The sequence below is a fragment of the Puntigrus tetrazona genome, chromosome 10 (assembly GCF_018831695.1).
Source record: "Puntigrus tetrazona isolate hp1 chromosome 10, ASM1883169v1, whole genome shotgun sequence".
Taxonomy (NCBI): domain Eukaryota; kingdom Metazoa; phylum Chordata; class Actinopteri; order Cypriniformes; family Cyprinidae; genus Puntigrus; species Puntigrus tetrazona.
In genome coordinates, this window is record NC_056708.1 from 12,943,918 (window position 1) to 12,957,166 (window position 13,249).

A 13,249-nucleotide genomic window follows, 5' to 3' on the forward strand; every position below is an offset into this window, starting at 1 on the left:
ACCACACCATTTTTTTTTTTATGTTTTCCCAGTTTTTTCCTCCCCTATAAAACAAACTAAAACAAAATCTAAATGTCCATGACATGTTATTTTCTAAACAAAACAAGCAGAAACAAAGTGCCAAAGACTTGCTTTACACGCTTCAAGTATATCGGTGGTGTGTATGTGTGTGTGCCACAGGCTGACGTTTAACACTGATCTCCTCTGAGGTCTGTAGACTAGCAGGCATGTCCAGAGATATCAGGCCAGGCAACTGTGCGTGGGCTACCTGCTCATGCTGTGGGGACTGTTCACTGCAAGGGCTTGTGGGTGTCAGCACGGTTATCCTTTTTGCCATGACAAAACACCTCCGCTGTGTGTGCTTCCATAACAATACCATCACTTTATACAATGGTGGCAAAATCAATATTTAGTGCAGCAGAATTCTGTTGGCTGTCAGAGACAGATACATGCTACGATCACACATGATTCTCCGACACTGCCGTCAGCAGCGCATGCCAGGTTTAAAAATGCAAAATTTTGATAGAAAGTCACATTTAAAACGCAAATGAAATGTATGATCTCCATAGGGGTGTCCAGAGGTGTTCTGTAATGACATTTCCAACCTTACACACACAGAGCCTGGTCGAAAGAGCAGGAAAAGGGAAATAAGGCCTAATTATCACATTGGTCTCCGCTAGCCGTTCAGGATTTATGCAAGCCCCAGGTGACCTGATCTCCTACAAGCCAAAACGTAATACGCTGCTGCCTCTAGAAAAGGATGAACTGACCTTAACAACACAAATGCCTCCAAACCTAACTCGTCACTCTCAGGATGATCTGTTACGATATATATATTTGTTTTTGTTTTTTCCCGGGGCAAAATAAAATCATACAGCCATAAAGTTCTGAAAGTTTTATTAGGTCATGCTGCATGTTAGGAGAAGTTAGGTTTGGGAAAAAAGTAATCAATAAATCATGCCAGTTCCTGTGTGTAAGCTGCAGCTTCGCAATTTCCCAGTGACTGGCTGGTCAATGTTCCTCGGAAGAGGATGGATACTGTGTAAACTCACCACTGAAGTCATTGTTGGCCAGTCGTTTCAAAGCACTCTCGGACAGCTGGCTATGGACTTTCCCCGTCAACAACATCTCCAACGGCTTGGATGAGTCCTAAAATGAAGGACGGATAAAGTTAAATAAAATATAATGAAGGGTAGGAAAGGATGGAAAGTAAGGGAACAGAAATAAGGAAGGGAAGGAAGTGAGGATAAGGAAAAATTAAGGAAGAAAAATAAAGGTAAGGTTATAAAGAAGAATGAAAGGATAGAGGGATGAAAGGAAAGAGGAGAAACAAATGTAGTTTTAGAAGGAAATAATTAAGAAAAGAAAAGACAAGAAAGAAAAGAAAAAGAGAGGACGGAAGGAAGGAAGGAAGAAGGTAAATTACGGGAGTAAGGAAGGATAAGCAAATGCAAGGTTTTAGATGGAAAGAATACAGAAAAGAAATGAAGACAGAAGGAAAAATAAGGCAGAAGGCAGGAAGAGAAGTTTTAGGAAGGAAAAAATTGATAAAGGGAAAGAAAGGAAGGAAGGAATTGAGAACCAAAATTAAATATAAAGGAAGAGTCAAATCAAATGAAAGTTAGGGAAGGAAGGAACAAAAGAAATAAATAAAAATAAACTGCAAAGACACTATCAGCTCTTTCGCATGCATCTACAAGTAAACAAATAAAAATCAGTGTTTCAGAAACGAACACACATGATATTTACAGAACATCAAAAGCAAGAAAACGTGCTGTCTTTTACTATTACATATCCAATCAATTTTATTCTTTCTTACCTGTACTGAAGAGTGATGATCTGATGAGTTGTGCTCCATTGATTTTATGTTGCTGTTAAGAGTAAAAAAAAATAAAAAATAAAAATTTGTATTAAATAACGGCACTACAAAGCCAAACGTTCACCTTTAAGCCTTCGCTTTCCGATTCAGGTCAAGAACTGAACGCCGCTCGGCTTAATAAGCATTGGCTCTGTGTTCAGTATCATAATTCGAAAATTCCTGTGACACCTACAATCACGTTACCCAAATTAACCTGTGCGCCTAGCCGCACTCCACTCAGGCCTGATCTGTTATCTATGGATTAAACGGGGCCATTTTCAAAAGCCTTTTGGGTGAAAACACTCATTATATTACAGTGGAATGTGCCACGAGTAGACAACAAGCTATCAATATACATTCAGCAAAGCGGCTTTTTAGGCCGATCATCAGACCAGGGCAGATCTTAACAACACCCTCTATTCATGGATTACTTGCTTTATAAGTCCCAATTGGGAATATTACGCCTAAAATCAAGTTATGCAATGGACAGCCAGACATCTCCCGAAGCCTCCCAACACACACGCCGACAGCCTAGACGAGTGGCCGAGCCAAAAACACACACATCAGTCAATTAGGTTATCGCCGATGCAAACTACGTTAGCCTCCTCATTACAGCTGTGGCTGGAGATGAAACGCAGCAATCCCTCAGTCCCGCGCAGAAACCACTCCGACAACAAAGCGTGCTTAATCCGCTTTTCTCAAAAATAAGACCCAATACTCCTTGCATACCTAAGGTTCTTTGAATTTATTAAACAGAACCGAGATTACCGCAGAGTAAAAATCCTTCTGGTAAAAATATGGGAATAAAAGGTCCGTGCGCAGATCTCTGCTGGTTCATATCTCAGCCGGCTTGAACTACACCGGATCAAATTCAGTACGTCTGACTGTAAAGTTCAAGACCAACAGGTACTGAAAACTCACAGTTCGAGCCCTGGAGCGAGAGAGGACGGTACATGCATAACGGAGCGGCGGGTAAAGGTTAAGGATGGTCTGAGGGTCTTAAATTATTTATGTGGATAAACAACACCGGGTCAGGTCACTCCAAACAGAACCTTTGCTTATTTAGGCCCACCTTAAAGCCAATTTGTGGTATTACACACTTGAATGTCACGTTAAGGTTGAAGCGACGTTCCCATCAGCGTTAAAATAATGTTAGTAATGCTAAAATATTCACATAAATGTGAGGGAAAAGGCTGAAGCGTCAGGATTATTTGCGCTGACAGAATTAGTGCTTCAGAACTTACCAGAGTTCTCGTTTGATCTCCTCGTAGTCTGACTGCTCTTGAAGCTTTTCTTCAAGTTGCTGGGGAGGGGAAAAGGCAGATATAAGTATTTATAAGCAAATTTGTACTGTGAATCACAGATGAACTATATTATACTGAAAATCTAACAATTTTCCCTTTAGAGGAAATTTAAAAGGAACATTCCTACGTAGATTTGTGTGGAGCTACACACAGGGTCCAATTATTTCCCAGAGAAAAAAAAACAGCATACAATTTTGGAATGATATTTAGGTGCCCAATTTCTTTCCCTTTAAAAACTAAAAATGCATTTTATTAAATCAATAAAAATCACAGATAATGAACACTTTTGCTAAAATAAACAATTTTCAACTGAAATAATATCCTTGGGGTAAGTAAGATTTTTAAAGCAATTTTTTTTATTCAGCAAGAATTTATTAAACTGGTCAAAAGTGACAAAAGAGATCTACTTCAAATCGAATTTTAAATATTTTTCATTATTTACAGAAATAATTTTTATTAATGTATATTAAAACAAAGTTGGTAAATTATTAACAAAAATATATTTCAATTGATAAAAAAATATTAATAAAATAAAACTAATTCATAAAATATTAATAAAATAAATGCACAATGCACAATATTGCTTGGTGGCCATAAGAAACTTCTTTCAAAAACATGCAAAAAATCTGACCATGCCACAAACTTAATATGCCTAGTGTATGTGTGTAAAAAAAGTATAAAGTATATATAAAATGCATTTATTTCATAGCAAGTATAGTTCAAATTTATCAACACATTTACCTACATATTGCGTAAAGCGTATTTGTACAAGTTTACTCAGATTACTGCTTGAGCACAATGCACGTTTATTAACATCAAGCCAAATATGTATTTTAATGTCACTACTGATGAGGACTGTATGATCTTAAGCATACTTGCAATAGTTCCAATTAAAATGTTTATTTCCCAAGCATACAAGGTTAAAATTTCTGTTTATTTATTAATTTATTACAAAATTATTCGTAGTATCCACATGAAACAGATGTATTTACATTTACAAATACATTTTAGCATATTTATTTTTCAGTAGTGGCAATATATACTTCAGCTTTTTACCAGCCATTACAAAATAACAGCCATTAAAAAACCCATTTGGCTCAACCACTGTTCTATATGCACGGTCTGTGCATGCGCTGATGAATCTCCCGACCCTGCACACGCTCAGATTCTGCAGTAGAAGTTGAGTCTGCTACAGGCAGCCCAGATCAGAGCAGTCTCTCCGCGTGAGGCTCAGCGATGGCTTCGTCTCAGCTCAGTCTCCTGCCATCCAACCAGCTGTCATTCAAACTCTAAACATTCACTACATGGGTCACATTGCTCATGTGAGCCGCTGCAACATTTACAGGCCTGTCCTGCAGCCGCAGAGCTGAGATCTGACTGCTGCCACGAGCAGGACCACTCGCTTCATCCAACATGAAATGTCGAGTTGAAACAGCTCGTGTCTGGAGTCCAGTGCTAATGTGACTTTAGATGGGCCGCTGCTCCATAATGACCCACCAGGCTCTTCCACTTGTACTTGCTACAGCTGTTTAGGCGACTAAAGAGCTGCGCTTCCACAGTACATCAATGCTTATATATATATAAATAAAGAAGACTGTATGGCACAGCACTGTTACTACACTAATGGAGTACAATGCAACTAATTGCATGCTACTAACCATCTAAAGACATGATCAAAGCGTAAGTTGTGCTCTACTTAATATATCACCTATGTCTTTCATTAATACGTTGGTCTGACTGACCTTTAATAGGGCCTCTTTGGAGCTCAGCTGCTGCTCGAGCTGGCTGATCTGATTGGTGGAGGTCTCGCTGAGCTGGGCCAGACTGGCTTGAAGTCTCTGAACGTCCTCTGCCAAGCGCTCTACCTCCCTCTCCTTCGCACCCAGCTCTGCCTCCAGAGACTTGTCCTGCACACACAAATACACACATTCTTCTATGCTGTACGGACAATGTAAATGGTAACACATCCTGTTAACCGAGACAAATTTTGTGTCCTTGAGCAGCGTGATACTGTATAAAATGTGTATTTAAATAAACCTGCTAAAAGTGTACATACTGCATTATATTTATAAACCCTTACAATGCGTTTTTCAATTGTGTGTATAAACAGTATATTATATAGTTTATACACAGTATTACCATGTATGAATCTTCATATTTAATGCTGTTCACATTTAATGATGTTTTGATGTTAATAATTTATTGATCCATTAATTATTTATTATAAATAAATTAATATTAAAACGTAACAATGACTTGGAATGAAAAATGTCACTATAATATAGTAGCATATACTGAAGATATAAATATATACTAGCTACACTACTTGTAACAACATTGCAAATACATAATTTACCTGCAAATTACATTATTTTTAAATATTCATGTATTTAATGCTGTTAACATTTAATTATTTTTTCATAATTTATTGATCAATTAAATATTTATTCATTATAATTTTTGGATTATGAAAACGTAATTATATAATTTAAACATTATAAAATATCTCGCTATAATATAATAATTGCAAATACATACCGGCTACACTATTAGCAACAATATTGCGAATGTGTAATGCATTAAGAATATTAGGCACTGTATTAAAAATTAGACATCCATGCTTCTAATGTGTGTATTTAAAAAATTATATACACATAATTTACAAACAATTCTACAAGCATTTACAAAGTCATTGCATCAATGCATCCCTCCGATACCCTGACATGCACAGACAGAGCTTCACTCTTACCACTTCCGGTGCTTTCTGGATCTGATTGGATGGTTGCAGGGTTTTGCCAGCTGAAGTGAGCTGCTCTCTCAGGCTCACGGCCTCCCTCTCTGCCGTCTCAGCCCTCTGTGGACAAACAGAACAAATGGGTTAAAAACTGCAGAAGTCGAAGATAAATAACGATTATATGAACAAACGCCGTCAAGACTGGGAGCTAAGAGATCACAGGCCTGTTTTTTATAGCTGGGCTGAAAAATGTTAACTGAACTCACATGGGTGCTACTTGGCTGAGTGCTCCAGTATTCGAGCTAAAGTGTGTCAAGGTATGTACGGTTGGTTGATTCACACAATATGCAAATCCCGCAGAGTTCATTTTAAATAAAGATTGTGGTGTTAATTCATTTGTTGCCCTAGAATGGATGCCTGACCTAAAGAGAAATGGCTAAATTTGCGATGAGACTTCAAAAGTTAAATGCATTGTAAAAGCTGCTTAAAGCGTTCAACCTTTAGATGCACTGAATCCAACACCACCATCTTTATGCATTTATGGTAATGACGAGCTTAATTATGCTAATTTATTCTAAACGTCTACGTAACAAGTCTTACCAAATGTTCTTTTTTCTGTTGATTGGAATAATAATGCTAATGAAAACAATGATTATAAACTTTATACTCGAGTGTTTGTTTATTACTTGCCCTACATTTTCAAAAACTTAGTTTATCATTTTTAGACAAGCAAACTGATTTTACAGTGTTTACAAACAGAGGCATTCAGAAATTATGGGATCTTTGAGTATGTTTAGCAAGAAATAAGCCAGAAAGAGATAAATTAATAATATTATAATATGAAATAAAATATTCCTACAGATCAGCTTTCCCAAACATACAAGGTCAGTAAATGATAGACTGCTTATAAAAAAAATAAAAAAATCCCAGTAATGCACAAAACCCATAAAAAGGCAAGAGATTCTTTATATTGCATCACATAAAAGATCTGATATCCATTTAGATTTAGCCGTTGGGGCTCAGAGCTCGAAAAAGTGCAAGGGAATGATGGATTTCTTCCAAAAGGAAAGCAGATGGAGAGAATTAGGATATCTGGAACTTGGATATATGTGACTCCAATAAAGTTGTGTGCTAATAAAAGAAATTTGCAATCTAGCACTGCGACTTCTGTAGAGTCCATTAGAAGAACGATATTAATAAAAGACCTAAACAAGCTGTTATTGTGTCTTAGATTTGCATACAATAGAAAATACGAGTTACTTTTCCATGAGGAATAGGGCCTTTACCTGATTGGCTCTTTCCAAATCTGTCATCACCGCTTCAATCTCATTGGCCCTGAAAAAAAGAAGGCGCACATTACTTACGCAGGCAGGAGGGAAACGGTAGCGCAGGTTTGTTGCAGTAAAACACAATGATGCAACATAACGCAATGCAATAAAATGGGTCACGTAAGGAACAGACCAGGTGGAACAGAAGACCTCACATCAACATAAAACGGGTAATCAGCATCTTGCCTCACTTCTGTGTGCATATGCAATTACGAGCCGCTAGATGCGTTCTGAGAGCATTCATCACGAAAGCATCTGGGTGTGTGTGTGTGTCGTTGTGTAGAGATCAGCCTTTCAGTTGGACTTCCATAACCCTGTCATGCATATGAACACTTGCACACTCGCCCGTATGCGCACACATACACACTACCGCACGCACGCAGGGCCATTAAGCCCTCTCGATTTCACAGTAATCCGATGGACTGTGAGCTGTGTAGCCCAGCAGTGGGTTCACGGCTCAGCCACATGGACAAGCCCAGGTTAAAACAGAGGGATTACACTAATATAGGCCTCAGACTCCTTTTAATGCACACTAATCTGATATAATATTCTCAATTCTGCTAGCGCGCAGCTCAGCCCAGCAAATGGCATGGCTTAGGTGTGTAAACACAACTGCTTTCAATAAAGGTTAACAGTACTGTATGTCCCCATTAAACATTCGAGTCAAATGAGTGGAGTTTGGTCACTCAAATACAGCTTTCAAACGGTCTGTAAGGAAAAACGACAAAAAGTCACGCTAAACAGATTATGGCCCATACGGACTTGTATAGCATTTTCATCCATTATATGGAAGTCATCAATTGTTTGGTTACCATTTTTTAAAATACCACAAAAGAAACTCATCTAGGTTTAGAGCAGCCTGAGGGTGAGTGAAATGTAACAATATTTTCATTTCTGGGTGGACTATACCTTTAAGGTTTAACTGGTCAGCATGGACCAGCTATTGCTGCTAGCCATAACGGTCACACTATTTTTAGATCCAATTCCTGCTACTACAAACCATTAACTGTGACTTTTGCCTCACTAAACGTGATTAGCTGTTTAATTATAGTTAGTAAGATAGTTGTTAAACTACCCAAATATGGTCATGCAGAATATATGCTTTATAAATTCTAATAAACACCCAAAATGTTGATAATAGATGTTAAGAAGCAACTAGTTAATAGTGAGAATTCGTTCTTATACTTATACTTAGTGTTAATGCCATAATTATATTAAAAGTATCTTTTTCATATAAATTTGTTGCAATTCTTACTACTACCTTTTGCATATGACAGTTTAAAATGTTTAATTTTCTTTTATTAGGTGTTTTGCCTCTACATAATTAACGTGGCTATGCATTACTAGCTGCTAGGCTACACTACAGCTTTGTTTTGATTTTGTAGCACTCTCTAAACTAAACTCACTGTGTTCTTATGACAATGTGTTGTTTCTGGTGTCGTAACAGCAATGTTTCTGTACTCAGAGCATTTTTTAAACCACAGTCTTAACCAAATTCAAAGCATTCCCACAATAATGTGTAGCATGTGTGCTAACTGCTAGGCTAGTACTTTGTACTGTTGCCATTTTTTGTTTGATTCTGCGCCACAACCTCCACAAACTCAAATAGTTGAGTTTGATAATGTGTTGTAGCCTGTATTCTGACTGCTAGGCTACAAATTCAAGCTTGATTTTGTAACAGTCTTTAGCAAACATTCACACATAATGTGTAATACTCACTAACAGTAGCTCTTTCTCTACCTCTACTGCCTTTAACTGATGCATGTGTGTTAACACTTGAAGCAGGAAAGCCAATGCTTGTAGCCAGATCTGACATGACAAAATTTTAACAAAACACATAATCTTTAAGCGAGTGAAACTTGTTAGCCCACATACTGAGCCCTTAATCTGATAAAAGCACTTGCATTATTTCTGTCACCCACTGTATTCTCCTCTCGAACGGTTCTCCCATTGACATTTCTGACCATGTGACTGCAAACTGAGAGGAGTCAAGCACAGCTGAAATTAATTCAACAGCCAAGCTTAATTAGAGGCGATTTGGTTTAATGATTCAGATGAGCTTAACTCGGCTTTTGCGCACTTTTAAGCGCGTGACTCCGGCATCTCATGGATGATGCTGCGTTGGAGTTTCATTGTGGCTAAAAAAAGTGAAGAGCGCTATGAAAATACTATGTTTCAAATTATTATTGAAACATAATTATTCACTCCAATTACATGATGGCTCTCTAACGTCAATGTGAAACCCCATTTGCAACCCATTTTGCTTTTTTAATGTGACATTTCAAAGTGAAACAGGATATTCAACAAGAAAAAAAGTAGGACGGGACTTTTTATATTTTACCCACTGGGAATTAATTGGATTGTGAAAAATGGGCACCAGAACTGCACTAAAAACAATGTCTAAACAGCTATTAAAATAGCCTGCCATTTTTTTAATTTGATATTATGTGCACAGATTAATTGCTCCAGCACATTTAAGGAAGCTAAACATAGCCAAATCCAATTTCACTTCAACTTCAAAAACGAAAATGTTCAATAATATAGATATTTATTATTTAATATATATATTTAGCTAGCTTTTCCTTCTGAGCTTTACCAAACCCAAAGAGTTAAATATAAATCATTAAATAACGTAAGATCATCACAGATTTGCGAATTATGGAATATAATACTCCTTTAAACCTAAAGACTGCAGATCAGAGGTTTATTTTATGCATTAACAGTGTCATGATCTCGTCATGGCACAGAATACAAAAATACAATCCCTCTTAAATACAGTGTAAAGAGGCACTCATTCTTTCTCTCTCTCTCTCACACACACACACACACACATGATTGTGAACCTGCATAACCTAATCTCCTCTCATTTCTGCTCTCGTCAGCTCATGTTCACTCCCTCCTTTATGGGCCCCACTGTAAAAACACATTAAACAACGACCTTAAAGGGGCCATATTCAACACTTTCAAAGTATTTTATTTCTTTCCTTGAATTCACTTACGTTAGTCAAGGTTTCTTGCACTGAAAACAATCATAATTTAGCGTTACGCCCTCTCTTTGACCCTTAAATAAAAACAGCCTGTTTTTGCTACCGTATCTTCAAGAATTCCAAATGCAAATGAGCTCTTCGGTGATTGGCTGACCTCTAGTGAACAGCTGTCTGCAGTTTTTGTATCCTTTAGATGTTTTAAGCGGGAGTTTTTCATATTAGAGTGCATCAGCGTTCTACTGGTGAAGTTTAATTTCAAAAAACGTTTTCTATGATATGTCCCCTTTAAAGATGAAAAGATAAGGACGAGAACAGCTTGAGACACGCATAACTCCCATTGGAGCTCAGCCCTTCAAATCCAGCATGTTCTTCATCACCTTGAACCTGGGGGCCAGAGGTTATCTGCAAGATCGTTTATTCGGATTATTTCATCATCTACATACGAACACGCTACAATGTGGGAAAGTCCAAAGAAATAACAGCGTGAATGTAATCCAGGAACACATAAACACAACTTCTTTTGTTATTCTATGAGCTACCGCTGATGAATAGAGCGTATTAAACACTTACTGAATTTGATTATTGTATTTGGTCGTCTTTGGCCTGATAAATTATGAGAACCAGCTGCTTTGATTTTGACCTTTTCCATCCAGCACGGCTGTCAGAAAGGGGAGGTTAACTCGGCACTCGGGCGAAGCTAGTGAGAGAGAGGTCCAGGTTACATGCATCCTCTGGCTGTAATTCAACTCTTTCAGGCGATTCTCTCTCTCCCGTCTTGCTCGAACTCACTCTCGCTCGCTCTCTCCCCAGTGTCTTTGTTTCTGCTGCGGCTCAAATCCCCCTGGGCTGGTACGACATTTCACAGATTTAGCCCATTAGATTTCCATTTTGCTCTCTTTCTCCATTTGGCCCCTATCTTATGGAGCCAGTGTAGGCTTTATCCTGTTGGGTTTTTTGTCCTCCCATCCTCTCTTAACCTTTTGAAGGCTGGGGTGGTAAGAAAACCCTCGGGGTTAGATTTTTTTCTCCTCTTGTTGAGTGTCTGACCTCCAGGAGATAAAAAAGCTCATTCTTAAGTGTCATTCCTCACTAACTCTCAAAACAACAAACATCATCGACCCAAATTTTTTAGACGGCAATCACACAGGTGTATAATCATCTCCTAAGGAGTTTTCGAGAGTGTGTTCTGGAGTGAATTAAATACTAAAGATGTTGATTTACCTGTTGTTTTGTTATAACGAGATACTCAACCTTACTAATAGTTTTTCCTTTTAATTTTGAATGGAGTACGGTGGTGTACGCGGTGGTGTACGTTGCTAAGGTAAAAATATCCCAAATCGCTATAATATTGAGATTCATAAAGATCACAGAAGTTGCACAATCAGAGGCAAACTACATACCAATGTTAAACTTAATGTTTGTAGTTTAGAAAAATACCTAACCATAAGTTACTTGTAAAAATGTAAACCAAGCATATAATACACTAATAAATAAGTAAAAAAAAATGCTGAAGTAAATCTAAACATCAAATGATCTAGTTAAAGCAAAAAAATTAAGCAAAAATAAAATGTTAAATATGAAAACACTGAAACTTTATACTAAAGGAATAGTTATTCTGTCATCATTTACTGACCATGCTGTTTTGGGTCACCACTGATTTCCATAGTATTTTTTTCCAACTCTGAAAGTCAAAGGTGACCGAAAAGGGCCTGGTTACAAACTTTCTTCAATATATCTTCCTTTGTGTTCGGCAAAACAAAGTAATTAATTTGCACCTGTTTCATTGACAGACAGATGAGAATTTCAAGGTTTATCGTTTGGAAAAATAATGGTATACGGTTCCTTTGCAAACCACACAATGTGAGGTACCACAAATAATTCAGAACAATTTAAATTTCACAACGAATTTGAGGGTTTATGGTTTAGAATCCCATAACCATTGGTATAAGCAACATAGATACTTAGCTATTCATTTTATTTTAGTGTACTATAGTGTAGCGAGCTCTCTTTGAAAAACGCTATATACCCGCATAATACATCTGCACAATGCTGTGGAAATATCAGCGAACAATGTAAGAGCTTCTGGGACGGCGAAATGTCTTGCTTGACACAGATGAAATGTTTTCTTTGCACTCAGCCGGCGAGCGTAGATCTGTGCAGATAAATCAGGTGGGTAGGATGAGGTCCTTTGTGTTCCCCGCAGTAATTCAAAACCTGCCAGACTGATGGGAGTACAGACAAATGGATCAGACAGAGCAAAAATCCACCCTCCGAAATGTCACACAACCAACAACGCAGCAGAGACCCTGTCAAGCAAAACACGCTGGATGCGGAGACGAAAAAAGGCTGAGAGGTGCGAACAGGCCTGACGTTGCTCTTCTGCCTGGATTTGAGGGGAATCAAACTGCGCTGTTTATCCAAGTCAGTGCATGTAACATCACAGGACGCACAGACAAAAGGATCTGAAGGTATGTTCACAGCAAACACGCAGTCGCCGCGAGCCCGTAGGGACTGTCATGTCACCGGGATCCGACGAAATTCGTGTGCACAGCTCTCGCATGCCAGAACCCTGACTGCACCAGCTCACTGGCCCAGTGCACTTCTCCACAGTTTACGTCTCTCACACACACACATACACACACGCACACCGAGCCCACATAAACCACAAACAGAAATTCACTCTGTCTCTCTCCATTTCTCTCTCTTTATAACACATGCACACATCCCCACCTAGACGTGCGCTCGCAATCCAACATTTCCACACAATTCCACAGGCCTCACACACGGCTGCTATTTCTGTACGCTCCCCATCTACTGCCCATTTGTCTCGTAAAGGACACACTGCAAAACCCAACCTGCCACTTTCAGCGCAGGAGAAACAACTTTAATTGCATGTTGTTCCTTTCCAATTCAGTCAGGGAGAAACCAGAGAGAGTTTAACCACGCTGGGAACAAGCACAACAGGCCACACAGCATGACAAACTCAACCCTAAACCCTGGGATTGCTAAAACTGCTCACGGTAATAAACTCAGTGTAT

General features: G+C 38.3%; 1 protein-coding gene across 4 annotated transcripts in view; it reads right to left on the bottom strand.

Annotated features, from left to right (window-relative positions):
- The window catches only part of cux1a (cut-like homeobox 1a), a 113,628-nt gene that overhangs the window by 28,735 nt on the left and 71,644 nt on the right, over positions 1-13,249 (bottom strand). For all 4 annotated transcript variants that reach the window (XM_043250449.1, XM_043250447.1, XM_043250451.1 and 1 more), the window contains exons 9-14: positions 7,183-7,231; positions 5,912-6,016; positions 4,905-5,069; positions 3,103-3,161; positions 1,820-1,871; positions 1,053-1,149 (exon numbers count right to left, since the gene is read on the bottom strand). In XM_043250449.1, the coding sequence (XP_043106384.1) occupies positions 1,053-1,149; positions 1,820-1,871; positions 3,103-3,161; positions 4,905-5,069; positions 5,912-6,016; positions 7,183-7,231 (527 nt within the window). The remainder of the gene's footprint in view (positions 1-1,052; positions 1,150-1,819; positions 1,872-3,102; positions 3,162-4,904; positions 5,070-5,911; positions 6,017-7,182; positions 7,232-13,249) is intronic.